The sequence below is a fragment of the Bombina bombina genome, chromosome 10, assembly GCF_027579735.1.
Source record: "Bombina bombina isolate aBomBom1 chromosome 10, aBomBom1.pri, whole genome shotgun sequence".
NCBI classification, from domain to species: Eukaryota; Metazoa; Chordata; class Amphibia; order Anura; family Bombinatoridae; genus Bombina; species Bombina bombina.
Genome location: NC_069508.1, coordinates 132494304 through 132516231, shown reverse-complemented (window position 1 = coordinate 132516231; position 21928 = coordinate 132494304). Strand labels below are relative to the sequence as shown.

At 36.3% G+C, this 21928-nt stretch overlaps 1 protein-coding gene across 1 annotated transcript in view; it reads left to right on the top strand.

Annotated features, from left to right (window-relative positions):
* Window positions 1-21928, top strand: part of AK5 (adenylate kinase 5) — an 809863-nt gene that overhangs the window by 344761 nt on the left and 443174 nt on the right. Inside the window, exon 7 of the mRNA XM_053693336.1 lies at window positions 14438-14528. Within this exon, the coding sequence (XP_053549311.1) occupies window positions 14438-14528 (91 nt within the window). The remainder of the gene's footprint in view (window positions 1-14437; window positions 14529-21928) is intronic.

Here is a 21928-nt window from a genome sequence, read left to right as displayed (position 1 = left end):
TAGCAAATTTGGATATGTTATTTTTTGCTTGTCTAATTAAGCACTGCTACAAAGTTGCAGATTTCGAACATACGCACACTTATGATTTTTGCAAATTGCTTGTGTAATGTTCTACATGAGTGTATGCGTTGCAGCTAATGTTCTGTCAAAAGTAAAGGGTCACTGTACTTGAGTAGTAAATATTGTTATATATGTGTTGTGGTTTCACCATATATCTACAGATTATTGCAATAATGTTCTTGTGTTATTGTATAGATACAGAAAGACATAAAATACAATTCCCAAGAGATAATATTGATGGGCAACAACTGATGAGATTTTGACCTTTAAAAATCATTTACAGGGGATATTAAGGTGCCACTAGGGGGATCAATCCAGTTTATCATTGAAATGTAGTAAACAGCGAATTATGATTTCTAAACCATAGAAATCCACAATATTTTCATTCAATAGTATTAACCTCTTTTTTAGTTGTTTATATTGATTTCTTAGTATGCAGACATATACAGTAGAATCATTGTTTTTTTTGTTATCAACTTTAATTATGTTAGATCACAACATTTATAACTGTTCCTTTTGTAATTCTTCTGGGATTTCTAACTTAATTGCTTATAAAATATCTTCCCAGAAGTTGCCATGTACATTTATCTACTAATTATAAAATATAATTTATGCTCACATTTTAATTTATTTATGGGACAAACATATGAATATTTAAATATGTTTTAACCTATGACTTTTTTTCCTACTTATTTTGACTATACCTCTTATTTTATGTATGAAAGAACACTTTAACGTTTTTAAAAAATAGTGCCTGTTCTATTTAATGCAGCTCAAGGGTAAAAGCTTATGCAGAGTGCTGTTGGGCAGAAGCGTCGAAGGAAGAAGTACTTTCTTGTAATATATCATTCTGATCCTGACTAAACATTGCAGTCCAGTCTCAAAATACCAGGCAATCTCTCTGAACGAGAGAAAAGGCAAAACCCCATACGTACATTTAGAGGAGAATTGCCTGGTATTTCTGGTCTAGTCTGACCTTGTTTGGTTGGATCAGACTGATATACTTCAGGAAAGTTTTCTTCTTTGAAAAGCATAATTAGGTAAAAAGAAGCTACTCCAAGGTGGTAACCGTGCCATAGAACAAGCCACCGGGCTGTTGTCCATTCTTGGGGACACTGGGAAAGGTCTCCCTAAGGGTGATTGGGGAAACCAGACGTGGACTCCTTGCCCAATGTGCTTAGAGGAATATGGCTGCACCTCACTGACAAGGCCCAAAGGAGGCCAAAACAATTGTCTGGTGTTGACGTTACCTCTGTTCAGAGGAGAATTGCCTGGTATTTCGGGCTGTACTGACCTTGTTAGGTGGGATCAGACTGATGTACTTCAGGAAAGTTGTCTTTTGTGAAAAGCACAATTGGGCAAAAAGAAGCTGCTCCCAAGGGGTATCCAGGCCATAGAACAAGCCACTGAGCTGTTGTTCGTTACTAGCAGACTGGGTCTCTTTTTGTTGAATAAGCATAATCAGCTAGATTACAAGTTTGTGCGTTCATCTTTTAACGCTGAAAATATGGTATTTTCAACGTTAAAACAGCACCGCAGCCATTATGAGTCTTGTTGGTATAGGTGTACCGCAAGCCTTTTAGCCTGTAACGCAACAGTGCCGCACTCGTAAAATGTACATTTTTTAATGGGATTCCCATAGCTCCGGTATTATGAGTTTTCTGGTGAGGCTAAAAAGCGAGCGTTACAACCTAAAACCACAAGATCCGTAGCGCCATCTAAAGTCAGTAGTTATGAGTTTTTTAGGCTACAAAGCTGTATCATAAAACTCATAACTAATGTGTTAAAAAGTACACTAACACCCATAAACTACCTATTAACCCCTTAACCGAGGCCCTCCCCCATCGCAAACACTAAATTAAATTTATTAACCCCTAATCTGCCGTTACCAATATCTCTGCCACTAATAAAATTTATTAACCCCTATTCCGCTGCTCCCCAACATCGTCACCACTATACTAAAGTTATTAACCCCTAAACCGCCACCCTCCCGCATCGCAAACACTATTTAAATATTATTAACCCCTAATTTGCCGTCCGCCCACATCGCCTCCACTATACTAAAGTTATTAAGCCCTACACCGCCGCCACTATAATAAACCTATTAACCCCTAAACCGAAAGCCCCCCACATCGCAATAAACTAATTTAAACTAACGTAACCCTAACGCCCCCTTACTTTAACATAATTAAAATATAGCTAAATTAAACTTACAATTATTAACTAAATAAACCTATTAACCGCTAAACCGCCAGCCCCCCACATCGCAACAACCTAAATTAAACTATAAACCCCTAACCCTAACGTAACCCTAACCCTAACACCCCCTAACTTTAAGATAATTAAAATATAGCTAAATTAAACTTACAATTATTAACTAAATAATACCTAGTTAAAACTACATACATACTTACCTGTGAAAGAAAACCTAAGCTAGCTACAATAGAACTAATAGTTATATTGTAGCTAGCTTAGGTTTTATTTTTGTTTCACAGGTAAGTTTGTATTTATTTTAACTAGGTAGACTAGTTAGTAAATAGTTATTAACTATTTATTAACTACCTAGTTAAAATAAATACAAAATTACCTGTCAAATAAAACCTAAGCTACCTTACACTAAAACCTAAAATTACAAAAAAACTAAAAAACTACCATTACAAAAAAATTTAAAAAACTACCATTACAAAAAACAAAACAAAGGAAATTATCCAAAAAAATTCCTATTCTAATACCCTTTAAAAAAAAAAAAAAAACACCCAAAAATAAAGAAAGCCTAATATAAACTAAACTACCAAGGGCCCTTAACAGTACCTTTTGTAGGGCATTGCCCTAAATATAATAGCTCTTTTCCTACAAAAGAAACAAAAAAACAAACAACAAACACCCCTAAAAAAATACATTACACATAAAAACAAACAAATTATTAAAAAAAAAATATTCCTATTCTAATACTCATTATAAAAAAAAACACCCCAAAATAAAAAAACCTAATCTAGAATAAATTACCAATGACTCTTAAAATGGCCTTTTGTAGGGCATTGGCCTAAGTTAAACAGCTCTTTTACCTGAAAAAAAAATGCAAAGTCCCACTAACATTTCAAACCCCCACCCCCCTAAAAAACCTAGCTACCCATTGCCCTGAAAAGGGCATTTGGATGGGCATTGCCCTTAAAATGACATTTAGCTCTTTTACTGCCCAAACCCTAATCTAAAAATAAAACCCACCCAAAAAAACCTTAAAAAAACTAACACTAACCCCAAGACGATCCACTTACAGTTTTTGAAGTCCCGCTTGAACGATCTTCATCCCGGCGGAAAAGTCTTCATCCAGGTGGCCTCTTCAATCTTCATCCGGTGGAGAAGTCCTCATCCAAGCAGCGAGAAGTCTTCATCCAGGCGGCCTCTTCAATCTTCATCCAGGCGGCACCTTCTATCTTGATCCCGACGGTGCGGAGCGGGTCCATTCCGAAGACATCCAGCAGGGAGCATCCTCTTCATACGGTCGCCGTCGTATACTAAATCTTCAATGCAAGGTACGCGATCCAAGATGGAGTCCCTTGCACTCCTATTGGCTGATTCAAATTTTTCAGCCAATAGGAGTGCAAGGGACTCCATCTTGGATCGCGTACCTTGCATTGAAGATTTAGTATACGGCGGTGATGAATCAGTCAATAGAATGAGAGCTGCTTAAATCCTATTGGCTGATTTGAACAGGCGATAGTTATTAAAAAATAGGCGATGGTTATTAAAAAATAAGCAAAACCATGCATTGTTATAAACACACTCCCAGATGGGCTATATAAATGGATCATCTACAAACATTTATGCAAAGAAAAGTCTAGTGTACAATGTCCCGTTAAATGCTTACTTTCTGAAAAGAACATCTCCCATAATTGTATTGGTAGAGAGAGGGACCAGCCAATTTTAAACAACATTCCAATTTACTTCTATTACCTAATTTGCTTCATTCTTTAGATATACTGTAATGAAGAAATAGCAATGCACACGGTGAACCAATCACAGGAGGCATATTTGTGCAGCTACCAATCAGCAGCTTCTAAGCATATCTATGCTTTTCAGCAAAGAATATCAAGAGAATGAAGCAAATTAGATAATAGAAGTAAATTAGAAAGTTGTTTATAATTGTATGCTCTTTCTAAATCATGAAAGAAAAAAAATTGGTTTTCATGTCCCTTTAATAACATGGCAGCTCCAGAACAAACAGACCATGCTTTAGAGGTTTGCAAAATGTAACTAGGAGCCTGCCAAACTAGTAAATCAATTAATGTTTAAATAGAGCTAATAGTCTTTTTATACCTTCTAGCTTTATTGACAAATATTTTGTGAGAGCACTGTTGTATAACATAATTACAGACTAGTAAATGTGCCACTGATTCTTTAAGAGCTAGGAAAGTATGTATTTATATAAGCACAGCAGCAAAAACAATATTAGCAATGATGAATACAAATTTAACAGCTGTCTGTGTGCTTTGCATTGAATTATGGGTATTTTCTTAATAGTGGCTCTTTAAATTGTCTGAGCTAAAATGGTACAAATCAACATAGAGCAGATAAAACATGAGAATTGTAATGCTGGTGGCAAAATTGCTCTGATGCAAATAGCACTTATTGGCCTCCATTCCAATCCATTGGATATTACATTTGGGGGCCGATTTAACAAAGTGTGTCGGACATGATCTGCTGTAGTGGATCATGTACGCCGCACATCGATAAATGCCGACAGCATACGCTGTTGGCATTTACCATTGCACAAGCAGTTCTGGTGAACTGCTTGTGCAATGCCGCCCCCTGCAGATTTGCGGCCAATCGCAGCTAGCAAGGATGTCAATCAACCCAATTGTATGCAATCGGGTGGATTGAAGTCCGCCGCCTCAGAGGAGGCGTACAAGTTAGCAGTCTTTTTAACTCCTGTTTCCGGAGAGCCTGAAGGCACAGAAACATTACATTCATGCCCTTGTAAAATCGGCCCCTTGGTGTTTTTCTGGCTTTGAGTTATATTGCATTAGCTGGAAATTTATTTGTCTATCAAAATTACATTTTTATGATTGAGATACAGAATGCCATTTTCAGCAACTTTCCAATTTACTTCTGTTACAAAAAATCTTTTTTTTTATTGATATCCTAGAACAAGCCTGTAATCTCCCAACTTCGCTCCCAGTCACCCCCTCTGTGACTCTCTGCATCCTCCCCCCAACCACTGAGAGTGAAGTAGGTTCACAACTCACTACCTGCCCACTTGAACCTATTCCTTCACATCTAATACCTTTTATGTCTCCCACCCTCACTCCGGCTCTTACTCACATATTCAACATTTCCCTTTCTACCGGTTCATTCCCTGCCTCCTTCAAACATGCAAAGGTCACCCCCATCCTTAAAAAACCCTCCCTTGACCCTAACTCTCCTGCAAACTACCGCCCGATATCACTGCTCCCGCTAGCTTAAAAAATCCTTGAAAAACTACTTTTCTATCGCCTATCCCACTTTCTGTCCTCCAACTCATTGCTCGACCCCCTGCAATCTGGCTTCCATCTCCAACACTCAACTGAGACTGCCCTCACCAAGGTTACTAACTATCTCCTTTCTGCTAAAAAGAATGGCTACTACTCTATACTCATCTTACTTGACCTCTGCTGCTTTTGACACTGTTGACCATCCCCTCCTCCTACGGACTTTCAACTCTCTTGGGCTTTGTGACACTGTCACTCTTATCTCTCTTACAGATCCTTTTCTGTCTCTTTTGCTGGTGACTCCTCCTCTCTATTGCCTCTGTCTGTTGGAGTACCTCAAGGCTCTGTCCTAGTTCTCTACTCTTCTCTGTTTACACTTCTTCACTGGATAAACTTAACAGCTATGGCTTCAACTACCACCTCTATGCTGATAATACCCAGATCTACCTATCCACCCCTGCACTCTCTCCTTCTCTCAATTATCACATCAGCCACTGCTTATCTGGCATTTCCTCCTGGATGGCCCCTAACCACCTAAAAATAAACATGTCCAAGACCAAAATATTTCTAATCCCCCCCCCCCCCTATAACTCTAATCCAGTTTCTAATTTTTCTATAACTGTTGGCTGCACCACTATCTCCCCATCACCCCAAGCCTTCTGCCTTGGAGTCACACTTGATTCAAACCTGTCCTTCATTGCCCACATCCAATTGCTCTCTTCATCCTGCCGCAACCACCTACGCAATATCTCCAAAATTTGTCTGTTTCTGAGCGCTGAAACTACTAAACAGTTAATCCACTCCCTGGTAATTTCCCGACTTGACTACTGTAATAACCTACTAACTGGCCTCCCTCTTTCCACTTCAATCTATCCTAAATGCCTCTGCCAGGCTAATCCACCTTTCCCGAAGCTCTGTTTCTGCTACACCTTTCTGTGAGTCCCTTCACTGGCTCCCCATTCACAACAATTAAATTCAAAATTCTCACCCTAACCTACAAAGCCCTCACCAATGCTGCCCCACCCTACTTGTCCTCACTTATCAACAAATATACTCCAACCCGCCCCTAAGATCCAACAATGACCTGCTTCTTGCGTCCTCTACCATCACCTCCTCCCATGCAAGACTACAGGACTTCTCTTGTACGGCACCAACCCTCTGGAATGCACTTCTTCGAGCTGTCAGACTTTCCCCTAACCTGTCCTCCTTTAAAGACACCCTAAAGACCTTTTTGTTCAGGGAAGCTCATCACCCGACTCAGTAAGAAATTAATTTAACTTACCTAACAGTTGCCCTTAACTATCTCCTCACTAATATCATTCTCACCTTTGCAGTCCCCACTTCCTGTTTTCCATCCTCCTACCCATCTAGATTGTAAGTTCCCATGGGAATAGGGCCCTCAATTCCACCTGTATTTGTAAGATTTTGTCTTATATTGTATTGTTTCTCCATTGTACTTTTATCTTTGTACCCATGGGCAGCGCTGTGGAATTTGTTGGAGCTTTATAAATAAATAATAATAATACTCTTTGTTTGAAGAGTCATCTAGTTAGGTGTATGTGAACTCAGGAGCATGCACGTGTCTTAACATTTGCAACATTGATGTTAACAGTCATACATTGTTGCAAACACTGCTGCCCTAGAGTGCTAAAAGGAACATGCACACTCCTGAGCCCATATGAACCTACCTAGATTTACTATTCAACAAATTATATCAAGAGAGCTAAGCAAATTTGATAATAAAAATAAATTCAAAACATGTTTACATTTTCTGATTAATTTTGACTTTACAGTCCCTTTAAATTAGTTAAGATGCCCAAATTATCTATGCAGTATAGCTGGATTGCTTCATATTACATTGAGACATTTTAAAATCCAGGTTTTGTTAAAGGTTTTTCATGGGATTTTCTTTAGACCAACATGAAAGCAAAATAGTCACGTCTAATGTGAAAGGAAAACATGGCAACTAATTAATTCCCTATTGATGACTTTCTAATGTGCCTGACTTTGTTTTAATAATAACAAATGAAGCTGTGTGCTCACCTTAGACATATACCACTCCTTGGGAGGGGAAAGAAATTACCACTTCCCTTTTATAATTTTAAAGATAACTCATTCTACTGTACCATATACTCTTAGTTCTGTCCATTACATTCTTTCTAACTTTTTTTATCATTTGGCCTTAGACCACAATCCACGCAGAATAGCTCCCTCTAAGCAAACCTGCTCAAGAATGATTTTGCCCTTCGTTGCAGGCATGTATTTGGCACTTTTTTAGTTCAGTGCTCTTGTCCTTCTTTGCAGACATGTACTGTATTTGGCACTTTTTTAGTTCAGTGCTCTTGTCCTTCTTTGCAGACATGTACTGTATTTGGCACTTTTTTAGTTTAGTGCTCTTGTCCTTCTTTGCAGACATGTACTGTATTTGGCACTTTTTTAGTTCAGTGCTCTTGTCCTTCTTTGCAGACATGTACTGTATTTGGCACTTTTTTAGTTTAGTGCTCTTGTCCTTCTTTGCAGACATGTACTGTATTTGGCACTTTTTTAGTTTAGTGCTCTTGTCCTTCTTTGCAGACATGTACTGTATTTGGCACTTTTTTAGTTTAGTGCTCTTGTCCTTCTTTGCAGACATGTACTGTATTTGGCACTTTTTTAGTTTAGTGTTTTTGTCCATCTTTGCAGGCATGTATTTGGCACTTTTTTAGTTTAGTGCTCTTGTCCTTATTTGCAGACATGTACTGTATTTGGCACTTTTTTAGTTTAGTGTTTTTGCCCTTCTTTGCAGGCATGTATTTGGCACTTTTTTTAGTTTAGTGCTCTTGTCCTTCTTTGCAGACATGTACTATATTTGGCACTTATTTAGTTCAGTGCTCTTGTCCTTCTTTGCAGACATGTACTGTATTTGGCACTTTTTTAGTTAAGTGTTTTTGCGCTTCTTTGCAGGCATGTATGTGACACTTTTTTAGTTTAGTGCTTTTGGCCTTCTTTGCAGGCATGTATTTGGCACTTTTTTAGGTTAGTGCTTTTGGCCTTCTTTGCAGGCATGTATTTGGCACTTTTTTAGGTTAGTGCTTTTGGCCTTTTTTGCAGGCATGTATTTGGCACTTTTTTAGTTTAGTGCTTTTGCGCTTCTTTGCAGGCATGTATTTGGCTCTTTTTTAGTTTAGTATTTTTGCGCTTCTTTGCAGGCATGTATTTGGCACTTTTTTAGTTTAGTGTTTTTGCGCTTCGTTGCAGGCATGTATTTGGCACTTTTTTGTTTAGTTCTCTTGCCCTTCTTTGCAGGCATGTATTTGGCACTTTTTTAGTTTAGTGCTTTTGCCCTTCTTTGCAGGCATGTAATTTGGCACTTTTTTAGGTTAGTGCTTTTGCCCTTCTTTGCAGTCATGTATTTGGCACGTTTTTAGGTTAGTGCTTTTGCCCCTCTTTGCAGGCATGTATTTGGCACTTTTTTAGTTTAGTGCTTTTGCCCTTCTTTGCAGGCATGTATTTGGCATTTTTTTAGTTTAGTGCTTTTGGCCTTCTTTGCAGGCATGCATTTGGCACTTTTTTAGTTTAGTGCTTTTGTCCTTCTTTGCAGGCATGTATTTGGCACTTTTTTAGGTTAGTGTTTTTGCGCTTCTTTGCAGGCATGTATTTGGCACTTTTTTAGTTTAGTGCTTTTGCCCTTCTTTGCAGGCATGTATTTGGCACTTTTTTAGTTTAGTGCTTTTGCCCTTCTTTGCGGGCATGTATTTGGCACTTTTTTAGTTTAGTGCTTTTGCCCTTCTTTGCAGGCATGTATTTGGCACTTTTTTAGTTTAGTGCTCTTGCCATTCTTTGCAGGCATGTATTTGGCACTTTTTTAGGTTAGTGCTTTTGGCCTTCTTTGCAGGCATGTATTTGGCACTTTTTTAGGTTAGTGCTTTTGCCCTTCTTTGCAGGCATGTATTTGGCACTTTTTTAGTTTAGTGCTTTTGCCCTTCTTTGCAGGCATGTATTTGGCACTTTTTTAGTTTAGTGCTTTTGCCCTTCTTTGCGGGCATGTATTTGGCACTTTTTTAGTTTAGTGCTTTTGCCCTTCTTTGCAGGCATGTATTTGGCACTTTTTTAGGTTAGTGCTTTTGCCCTTCTTTAGAGGCATGTACTGTATTTGGCACTTTTTTAGTTTAGTGCTTTTGGCCTTCTTTGCAGGCATGTATTTGGCACTTTTTTAGTTTAGTGCTTTTGGCCTTCTTTGCAGGCATGTATTTGGCACATTTTTAGTTTAGTGCTTTTGGCCTTCTTTGCAGGCATGTATTTGGCACTTTTTTAGTTTAGTGCTTTTGGCCTTCTTTGCAGGCATGTATTTGGCACTTTTTTAGTTTAGTGCTTTTGCGCTTCTTTGCAGGCATGTATTTGGCTCTTTTTTAGTTTAGTATTTTTGCGCTTCTTTGCAGGCATGTATTTGGCACTTTTTTAGTTTAGTGTTTTTGCGCTTCTTTGCAGGCATGTATTTGGCTCTTTTTTAGTTTAGTATTTTTGCGCTTCTTTGCAGGCATGTATTTGGCACTTTTTTAGTTTAGTGTTTTTGCGCTTCGTTGCAGGCATGTATTTGGCACTTTTTTGTTTAGTTCTCTTGCCCTTCTTTGCAGGCATGTATTTGGCACTTTTTTAGTTTAGTGCTTTTGCCCTTCTTTGCAGGCATGTAATTTGGCACTTTTTTAGGTTAGTGCTTTTGCCCTTCTTTGCAGTCATGTATTTGGCACGTTTTTAGGTTAGTGCTTTTGCCCCTCTTTGCAGGCATGTATTTGGCACTTTTTTAGTTTAGTGCTTTTGCCCTTCTTTGCAGGCATGTATTTGGCATTTTTTTAGTTTGGTGCTTTTGGCCTTCTTTGCAGGCATGCATTTGGCACTTTTTTAGTTTAGTGCTTTTGTCCTTCTTTGCAGGCATGTATTTGGCACTTTTTTAGGTTAGTGTTTTTGCGCTTCTTTGCAGGCATGTATTTGGCACTTTTTTAGTTTAGTGCTTTTGCCCTTCTTTGCAGGCATGTATTTGGCACTTTTTTAGTTTAGTGCTTTTGCCCTTCTTTGCGGGCATGTATTTGGCACTTTTTTAGTTTAGTGCTTTTGCCCTTCTTTGCAGGCATGTATTTGGCACTTTTTTAGTTTAGTGCTCTTGCCATTCTTTGCAGGCATGTATTTGGCACTTTTTTAGGTTAGTGCTTTTGGCCTTCTTTGCAGGCATGTATTTGGCACTTTTTTAGGTTAGTGCTTTTGCCCTTCTTTGCAGGCATGTATTTGGCACTTTTTTAGTTTAGTGCTTTTGCCCTTCTTTGCAGGCATGTATTTGGCACTTTTTTAGTTTAGTGCTTTTGCCCTTCTTTGCGGGCATGTATTTGGCACTTTTTTAGTTTAGTGCTTTTGCCCTTCTTTGCAGGCATGTATTTGGCACTTTTTTAGGTTAGTGCTTTTGCCCTTCTTTAGAGGCATGTACTGTATTTGGCACTTTTTTAGTTTAGTGCTTTTGGCCTTCTTTGCAGGCATGTATTTGGCACTTTTTTAGTTTAGTGCTTTTGGCCTTCTTTGCAGGCATGTATTTGGCACATTTTTAGTTTAGTGCTTTTGGCCTTCTTTGCAGGCATGTATTTGGCACATTTTTAGTTTAGTGCTTTTGGCCTTCTTTGCAGGCATGTATTTGGCACTTTTTTAGGTTAGTACTTTTGGCCTTCTTTGCAGGCATGTAATTTAGCACCTTTTTAGTTTAGTTCCTATGGACAACTTCTCGTTGGATATGAGTTGAGTGCAGATGCAGTTAATGTCCTGTAAGGTCACACATGTACAGTCCACATTTTTTTTCCAAGTCTACTGCCTTCCAGCACTTAGCAATCTCTGCACATCAGAGAACACTCAGCAGGCAGAGACACCTAGTGTAGTAATTCCTACAGATCTTTGTTCACTATTCAAACGCCAGTAGCATATGCTCAGAGGCCATTTCCATCTCTATATAGATGAACATTCTCAGATGACTGATTCTTATCTTACTTCCAATGTAGGAAGGAAAGTTCCTCTAAGGTTCTATTTACCTGCAATATTTGTATAACGTTTTTTTTATTTTTTTATTTTTTATGGTATTTGTTGCCCTGAGCTAGGAAATAATTATTTGCGTCAAAACATCTGTTTTTTTTGTGAAATAATCCTGTCTGGAATTATAATAAACTGTTTTGTGTGCCTTAGAAATATATATGGATGGAACTTTACCCACCCAACCCATTATACTGTTGGTTAATGCTGCCCAACCTTCTGCTAATTTGCATATTGAAGATTCCGAGTAAATTATTTGAGCACTAATTCTTCTGATATCCCTTTTGTGTTTAAGCCATCTGCTGTCAATATCCGGATGCATTGTACGGTTTAGAATGAAACTTTGTAAACCAGATGTATGCCAGATGTGTTTGCTATTTTAGATTCTATTAAAGATATTTAAAAGTTGTCCAAATGTATAAGTTCTTTATTTATAAATTGTACTAAGGTAGATGCCGCTATTATTATATTCATAGAAAAATATTTTTTTCTGGTGCATTCAAGGATGTTATGAAAAGAAAGTAATAAAATAAAATTAAACAGCCCGCTTTTGCTAAAATGTCTCTATTCCTGGTTACTAAATCTGCTGCCGATTTTTTCAAATGTATTCAGTAGTAACCTTTTTAACATATCAGAAGCACAGAATGTTATTTTATTTATTTTAAACATATGTTTAAATAGCTTATTTCTGGACAGGGGCAGTTGAAGATCTGCCAAAGCTGAATGCTTAAGACCATGGTGACTACAAACCTGGCATGCTTTATTGCTGTATCACTGGGAAGCAAATTCTAATTCTATAGTGAAAATGTACAATTTGCCTTTTGAATTATATATTCTGTTTGGGCATATTATGCTCTTACAGCTTCTAAAGCTGGAAATTACAGATGTAAAGGGAAATCAGTAAAAATATTGAAAGTAGAAGGAAGCAGGAAATCAGGGACAGCTCAAAGAAGCAAACCTTGTATGATTGCAACAATATGCAACAAATTAACATAGGTCTATCTTCCTCTGGATCTGAATTGCAAAGCTCTTTATCTAAGAAGTTCAAATGGTGTGACAACTTCATAGACAAGTGTTCCACAAGATGACTGATCAGTGGGGTTATCCAGATGCGGATATTATGGTAATCAGCACTAATCAAGTTGACTAGTTCTTCAGCTAATTTCCATCCCTTATTTAATAGGGATTTACAACTTTTCTTAGAATTGGAATGCAAAAGCAATCTTTTTTTTAGTTTTTTGTTTTTTTTCTACAATACAACTGATACAACGGCTTCTATGGGGTTTTTTTCAGTCATTCCTTTTCGACTCAGGATTCTATGGTACCAATTGTTTAGGCAGATGGCAAGAAAACCACATTTAATGATTCTTGTATTTACAAAAGTGCTTCATTAAGGAACACTTTTCCTCATTCCTCAAAAGATTAGGTTTATGAGAGGTCAAGATTAAAGTTATTGGATATTCCAGCTCCTGTTATCTAGAATCTACTGTAAGCACAAAAACGCTCATGTTCTGCTGCTACTGCTGTGGAACCTTTTAGTGCTCTACAAATACCTGATAATAATAATACTACAGCAAATTATGGAATTTGGGGTTTATTTTTTAATTTCGATTGTCCAAAATAATGCTTCTGCTTCAAAACTTACAAGGGTAGATTCAACCAAATGGGTATTGAATGGATAATCTGTACTTTGCTTTGTGGCAGTATGGAAGACACTTAACAATTTCCTTTTACACTATGACAATCAGTATCAATAATATTTGGAAAAAATATTGAATTCTGTTTTGACACAATGCAGTATATTCCACTTTTGTCTTTCCTCTTTCTACTGCTTTGTATTAATTCTCACTGGTTAGTATGTGTTTTTGGTCAGCCAAGATAACCAAACATTAAATCTTAAAATTCATTAAAGGGACAGTACAGTCATAATTAGACAATAATGATTCAGAGCATACAATTTTAAACACCTTTCCAATTTACTTATATTATTTAATTTGCTTCCTTCTCTTGTTATCGTTTGCTGAATGGTTTATCTAGGTAAGCTCAGGAGCAGCAAAGAACCTTCCTTCTCTTGTTTTCGTTTGCTGAATGGTTTATCTAGGTAAGCTCAGGAGCAGCAAAGAACCTAGGTTCTAGCTGCTGATTGGTGGCTGCATATATATACCGATTGTCATTGACTCACCCATGTGTTCAGTTAGAAACCAGTAGTGCATTGCTGCTCCTTCAGCAAATGATACCAAGAAAATGAAACAAATTTGATAATAGCAGTAAGCTGCAAAGTTGTTTCAAATTGTTTGTTCTACTTAAATCATGAAAAAAAAAATTTGGGATGCATGTCCCTTTATGGGACCAATAGAATACAGCTGCTTTATATTTTTGTGCTTTATATATTTACATAACAATCTCACAAACTTTTGGTGGTGCTTGAGATCTAGAAAGGAAGAAGAACTCTATTAGCTAAGTTAATACTTCACCCCAACACTCTACTTGTCCACCCACTGAGAAAGTCAGTTGATTTACAAATTGCACACCTAATCTCTTCTGCACTCATTTACGCTCCTATGTTATACCATATTCTATTCATAAATAGTGTAATTCTTTTTGCACCAATCACTGTATCTTAGCAACAACTCATCATTCTTTTTTAAATCTTTGTCGTAAAATTGTCCCACATTCTTGTAAAAACAAAATCAGTTTTGTGTAATTTTTCAGAGGTTAGCAATATTGCAAACTGTATTATGAAGATAGAATTCTAAGTCATTTTAATTACATGTCAGAACTACTAAATGTATATATCCTGATATAGAAAACATGAGGTTTGTACTTGTGACACATCGTTAACACAATCTGTTTCTGCTTCTTGACAGTTTGATGCTGACAGAGAAGAGGAGGAGGTGTTTTTTGATATCAGTGTTGCAGTTGACAATAAGCTATTTCCTGCAAAAGAACCTGTGGCAGGTAAGTAACACAAAATATTATATTGCAGAAAACCGTGAACTCAACAAAAAGCAGAAGATGTAATGCAATAAATGGGTATATTTGTACAAGATGCATTTAATCAGGAAAAATTGTATGCAAAATTGATTAAAGGTATAGGAAAGTTAAAATTAAACTGGCATGAATCCGATAGAACATGTAATTTTAAGACACTTTTAAATTCACTTCTTTTTTCAAATGTGCTTTGTTCTCTTGGTATCCCTTGTTGAAGAATACTACACACATATGCTACACTAGCCGTCTGCTGATTGGTGACTGCACACATTTGTCTCTTTTGATTGGCTAACTAGATATGTTCAGCTAGTTGTTGGTAGTGCAATGCAGTTCAGCATTGGATAACAAGAGAATGAAGCAAATTTGATCATAGAATTAAATTGGAAAATTGTTTGATATTGTATGTTCTATCCGAGTCATGTAAGAAAACTTTGGAGTTTCCTGTCCCTTTAACTACTATAGGGCAGTGGTATTGATGCTCTAGTGGACCTATATGATGCGGAGCTCATTTACTTTATATGCTATTAAACCATCTTTCAATATTAATCATTTTTAAAGGAACATAACATACAATCGTAATATTAAAATGTTCTAATTCATTAGAGAAAGTTGTTATTAAAAGATTGTTGCTTGGTAAATAGGTTTAAAGGGACACTGGACCCACATTTTTTCTTTCATGATTTAGATAGAGCGTGCAATTTTAAGCAACTTTCTAATTTACTCCTATTATCAATTTTTCTTCATTCTCTTGCAATCTTTATCTGAAAAGCAAGAATGTAAGTTTAGAAGCCGGCCCATTTTTGGTTCACAACCTGGGTTGTTCTTGCCAATTGGTGGCTAAATGTCAGTCATCATTAAACAAGTGCTGTCCTGCGTTCTGAACCTACTCATTAGCTTAGATGCCTTCTTTTCAAATAAAGATAGCAAGAGAACGAAGAGAAAGTGACAGTAGGAGTAAATTAGAAAGTTGCTTAAAATTCCATGCTCTATCTGAATTATGAAAGAAAAAATTTGGGTTTAATATCCCTTTAACCTTAATAAAAATAGTTTTAACATATAGTTAAACTCATGCACTAGACATACTTGCATAGAGGGGGGAACTGACACCAACCAGAGCCCCCTAGCATCTCCTCACCCGCCCCCTATGCTCTGCTCCTCATCGTATGCACCTCCCTCACCCCACTGTTTCCCTACCCTGCCCCCACCAGGGCTTCAACCTCCAGGACAGGGACCTCAACCTCCAGGTACTAACATAAAAAAATCTTCCTAGTCTTCAATGGAGATACATATTGTTACCACCAGTTTACACAGTTTACAAAAGCAATGAAAACTAGTTCTAGTTATATTAGCACACACCAGCACTAATATTTTTGCTCTCCATCGAGCCCTAAATGTTGTAAATGTTTTGTGTCATACAACCTTGTGTTTATTGCATCTCAATTTGTTTAGCAAAAGGCAGAAAAAACTATTCTCATTAAATAATCACTGTGCAGCAACATAGCTCGGTTTAGGGTTGTGAAGTCTGTAGAAGAGAAAAAATAAAATGCTATTGATTGAACTTTGCACAATGTTAGGACACAATAGCGCTAATGCTTGTAATCTATCCCAGAATGTTTTAACATGTTCATTACCATAGCCTGATAGATGGATGTAATGCTGATCATAGCTATACTTACTATTATGATTAAAATGGAATAATTACATAAACCAGCTATTACTTAAACTAGTTTCTTCAGTCCTGTTATGTAGAATGTTATCTATTGTAGGTGAGAATTTCTATTAGAAATACACAATCTCAAATGTTATACCTTAAAGCAGTGCTTTCTAAATTGTGTGTAGTGACACATTAGTGTGTCGGCAGCAGTGTGTAGGCGTGTCCCTGCTTCAACACAAATTTTTGGGAATGTAACATTTTTTTTGGTTTCCGACTTTCTGCCTGCCTGCTTCGCATATCACGTGGTTGACACCTAGTGGGTCACAGATCATCTTAACCTATTGGCGCAGCTCAGCGGGAACTGAAACTATTCCCATTGGCGGCTTTGGCAGCACATTGGATCCTGACTGCACATGTAGTCTCCACAATCGGCTCGTGACTGCATGTGTAGTCAGTGAGTGGGACAGCAGTGTGTTTGCAGCACAGGCAGTAGTCAGTCAGACTTGCAGAGCTCTGAGCGTGGCAGCTTAAACATTGAGCTGAAGTCAGAAGTCAAAGTGTTTTGGTATTTTTGCAGCTAGCTCCCAGTAGTGCATTGCTGCTCCTGTTCTTGATATATGGATGGGAAGGGGAAGCTTAAAAATGCTTGATGATGAAATGCGAGTGTCTTTATCTAATATTCCACCAAATATTGAGAAACTGTGTTCATCCCATCAACCTCATGCATCCCATTAAACTAGTAAGTAGCTATTGGTGGTGTAAAACTTTTTTTTAAATTCTTGCATATACATACTGTTACTTGTAAATACATTTCGTTATTATCTCATTTATGTATGTGTCCGTATCTCTTAAAACGAGTTAGTTTAACCTCCTGTTTGCTAGTACAGCTGAATTACTGTGTCGCGAAATGATGTAGGTCTAAAAAGTGTGTCACCAACATGAAAGGTTTGGAACGCTCTGCTTTAAAGTGATGGTAAATCTGAGTGTTTAAAAAATGCTAGGATTTACCATCACTAAAAATAAACAGGACTTTCTGTCATCACTTTTTAAAAAAGGTGCTAAACTGTTGGTTTAGTGGTGGAAACGTCACCTCATTGAAAAAAGAGAACTGTGCCGTGGGCGGCCGTAGCCGCTGAGTCTAGCAAGGAGGCCACAGAACAGCTCTTGTTTCTCAATGAGGTGATGTTTCCACCTCTAAACCAATAGTTTAGCACTGTATTTACATAGTGATGACTGAAAGTCCTGTTTATTTTTAGTAATGGTAAATCCTAGCATTTTTGAAACACTCAAAATTACCATCACTTCAATATAGATTACTTTCTGTTTTGTCTCTAAAAGAGAACTGGATTTTTTCTGTATCCAGCACCTACACAGAAAGTACTCTATACATCTTACAATGCGTGGCATAATGTAAACTATAGTAAGAACGTCCTAATTATTCTTGGCTTTCTGAATGAAGGAGTTTATTTAGTGTATCCCTCTTCAATGTGTTATTCTTTTTGTTAACTTTAAAGATATTACAATATTGGTTATGTGAGTTAACAATAACAAGAGGCAGAGCAAGATTAACTACAATGATTCAAATCTTAAAAACCTAATAAAACATGTTTACTTCTTCTTTACCTTAACAATGATCTATCCCCTGCTGAAATCGGTGCCGTAGTTTTGACTGTATCCTAGGCTAAAAACTTTCTCTTTATGCAACAATTGGATTGTGCATGCTAACTCAAAAACACTCAACTGATTTTATTCAGATGCTCAGGAGGTTTAAAGATTAAAAATCCAAATGCAACAAAAAAAGTATTTGATTCACTCATCCTTTCTTAAAAGGAAAGTCTATTCCATAATTTAAGATAGATAATCCCTTTATTACCCATTCCCCAGTTTTGCATATTTAACACGGTTATATTAATATACTTTTTACCTCTGTGATTACCTTCTATTTAAGTCTCTGCAGACTGTCCCTGTATCTCAGTGCTATTTTACAGACTTTTAGCCAATCAATGCGCTGTGAAAAACTTTCAAAATGCACTGAGATAAGTGGCGGCCTTAATGTGCTTAGAAATTAGCATATTAGCTTACTTAGGTTTAGCTTTAAACAAGGAATACCAAGAGAACAAAGCAAATTTAATGATAAAAGTAAATTGGAAAGTTGTTTAAAATTGGATGCCCTATCTAATCATGAAAGTTTAATTTTGAATAGACTGACCCTTTAAGTTACACACATTTGAAAATCTGAAATGAACAACAACATATCTGCATAATACTCTTCATAAAATTACATTCTTCAATGACATTCTTCAAATTTTGCACTGATCCTTGATCTGGATGAAGTTGCAGGGTCACAGATTGTATGAGTAAAATGCATCAGTGTATAATATCTTCACAATAAACCTTTAAAAAAAACAAAAGAACACGTGGGAATATTTACACTGGGATTTAGCTGCATTTATTGTTGCTATGCAACAATTTCATGAGATTCTGGGAAACTTGAGAATATAATAAAATTGTCATTAACTCTTCAGTGTTGTGTACCAATAATATTTTAGAGGCAAAAAAAGATTTATAGAATAAATATAAAGTTTGACAAATTACTGTTCTCTTTTTGTTGTAAGAAATAATACTTTGTGCTCCTTAAGCTATAGTAATGTCAGATTATTGCACAGCCAGCCATTAGATCTGGCTAAAGTGTATTGCTATTATTTTTAGTAGTAAGTACTAAATTCTCATATAAATTTAATCTGTTCCCAGAAATGACTGGCTATTGTGCCTTGCTCTTTTTTAATGTATTGTTTGATATAGTCAATATAAAGAGACACATAATGCAAACTTATATGCTCCAGTAGTGAAATATGCATGTTTTGTAAATGCAAATTTGCAAATTTTGTAAACAAAAATATACGATCATTGAAGGGAAATAAAGCAGCCCTGTTTATGGGAAAAACACAAATGCACAGGTGAAACTCGAAAAATTAGAATATCATGCAAAAGTTAATTTGTTTCACTAATGCAACTTAAAGGGCCATAATACCCAAATGTTGAAACACTTGAAAGTGATGCAGCATAGCTGTAAAAAGCTGACTAGAAAATATCACCTGAACATCTCTATGTAAAAAAGAAAGATATTTTACCTCAAAAGTTCCTCAGTAGCCACATCCCATTGTAAAGGACTTCTAAGCAGCAAATCATTATGGCTGTCCCGGGACAGCTAAGGGTTTGAGCCTTGTGCACTCTCATATTATTTCCCTATTCAGTTTAAAGGAAGCTTACTTTTTCCTGCATCAAAGATACATTTTCTTTAACCAAGAAATACTTAATTAGAATTTATTATCTATTCTATTTCATATACAGACAAAACCTAATTTAATTATTATGTGTTCTAATACAGCATTTTATAATCTAAAAATAGCTACCCAAAATGTAAAAGGATTTTTATCCCCACAAAAACATTCAATAGCCCTACATGATTTTCACAAGAAACATTTAGACATAGTATTTATCCAAGAGACTCATTTTAGAAAGACACACAAACCCAGACTTCCTACTTTCTATTTTGATAAACATTACCATTGCTCAAACATAACTTAAAAAAATGGAGTTAGTATACTCTTTAAGAAAGGCCTTCCTTTTGAACTTATATATAAGAAACAAGATAATGAAGGTTGGTATCTTCTTTTAGTAGGAACTTGTTACGGCAGACCGATTACCCTACTAAACATCTATGCACCAAATAGACCTAAGTCATCTTTCTTCAGAAAAGTTATGATAACATTACTTGATCAAGCTAAAGGACCTATCTTTATAGCTGGAGATTTTAACTTCCCATTAGAACCGGAGTTAGATGTTTCTACTAAGAAATCCTATATGTCAAATAAAACAATTAAAGCTACTTGGCTTTTATTGCAAATTGTACCTACATTTGATACTTGGAGATTAACACACATTTCAATTAGAGATTATACTTTCTTCTCTTATCCTCAAAAAACTTACACACGTTTGGATTATATTCTCTGTGATCAATCCTCCCTACATCTTTTAATAGATTCCAAGATCTCACAAACTCCCTGGTCCGAACATGCAATGGTCATAAGCTCCTTTAAATGGCCCTCAAAAACTGGGATCAGAGATTCTTGGAGGCTTAATAATATGATTTTCTCTGACTCTCTTATCCTTAAAGATATTACTGACAAGACCACATTATTTTTGCGATATTAATGACCCCAAACACACATCATATGTTAATAATGGGGAAACTTATAAGTGTTTTATTAGAGGAGAAATTATTAAAATAACTTCACAGAAACGTAAAAAGCTTGAAAGTAAATATTCAGAATTGGTTTGTGATCTAAAGAACAAAGAAACAGTTCACAAAAATAATCCTACTTCAACAGATCTCTTAGATCAAGTGAATCGTGCCAGAGATGATTTAAATCAACTTCTAATTAAATGTGCCCACTGAAGAGCTCTAGCATTAAATACAAAATTCTTTGTAGAAAAAGATAAATCAGGCAAATTAATGGCTAGATCACTTAAAAAGAAAACATATAAATCTTTTATCAGATTGATTAAAACTAAAAATAATCAACATTTACATACCAATCCCGAAATAGCAAATAGTTTTTCAGAATATTATAGTGGATTATATAATCTGAGATCAAATGATACTCCTGAAGAGAAACTTAATCAGATCAATGACTATCTTTCACAGATATCTCTTCCTTCTTTAGACGATATGAGTAAAAAAGATCTAGAGTCCCCGTTTGATCTGAAAGAGTTGCAAGAAACTATTAAGATGTTGCCCACAGGTAAAGCCCCTGGCCCAGATGGGTTTACTCCCAAATTTTATAAACTTATGGCACCCCACATTATTAAACATCTATTAGACCTTTTTAACTCCATAAATAGTTTGTCTCCTTTCTCTAAACAAATGTTAGAAGCCATTATAACTGTCATTCCCAAACCAGATAAAAATCCCGAAATGGTTGAAAATTATAGACCAATCTCCCTCCTGAATATTGATCTTAAGTTATATGCTAAGCTCATAGCTAATAGACTCAAACGATACCTTCCATTTTTAATCAATGAAGACCAAGTTGGTTTCATTCCAACTCGTGAAGCTAAAGATAACACTACTAGGCTCCTTCAAATTATTCACTCTACGTCGGTCAATAATATGCCAATCACTCTGTTATCAACTGATGCTGAAAAAGCTTTCGACAGAGTGGATTGGCAATTTCTGTGGTCTGTATTAATGAAATTCGGTATTCCCCAAAAATTCATAGAGAAAATATTACCCATTTATTCATTCCCCAATGCGAAAGTTATAGCCAATAACACATTTTCTTCAAACTTTCAAATTTCTAATGGAACTCGTCAGGGTTGCCCTTTATCTCCACTTCTTTTTGCTTTGTCAGTTGAAATTCTAGCAGCCAAAGTCCGAGCATCCCATGAAGTAAAAGGAGTTATATTTGGAACAATACTAAAAACCTATTATTTGCAGATGACATACTATTTACCTTGACTAGTCCTTCGACTTCATTACCTTCTCTTGTAGACATTCTAACCGAATATGGAAGACTTTTTAACTTTTCAAATAATATGAGTAAATCGACTATCATGCCAATTGGAGTATCAAATGAAGAGATTCAGTTTATTAGAGACCACACACCCTTTGTTTTATCCAATAAGTTTACTTATTTAGTTCTTATCATTT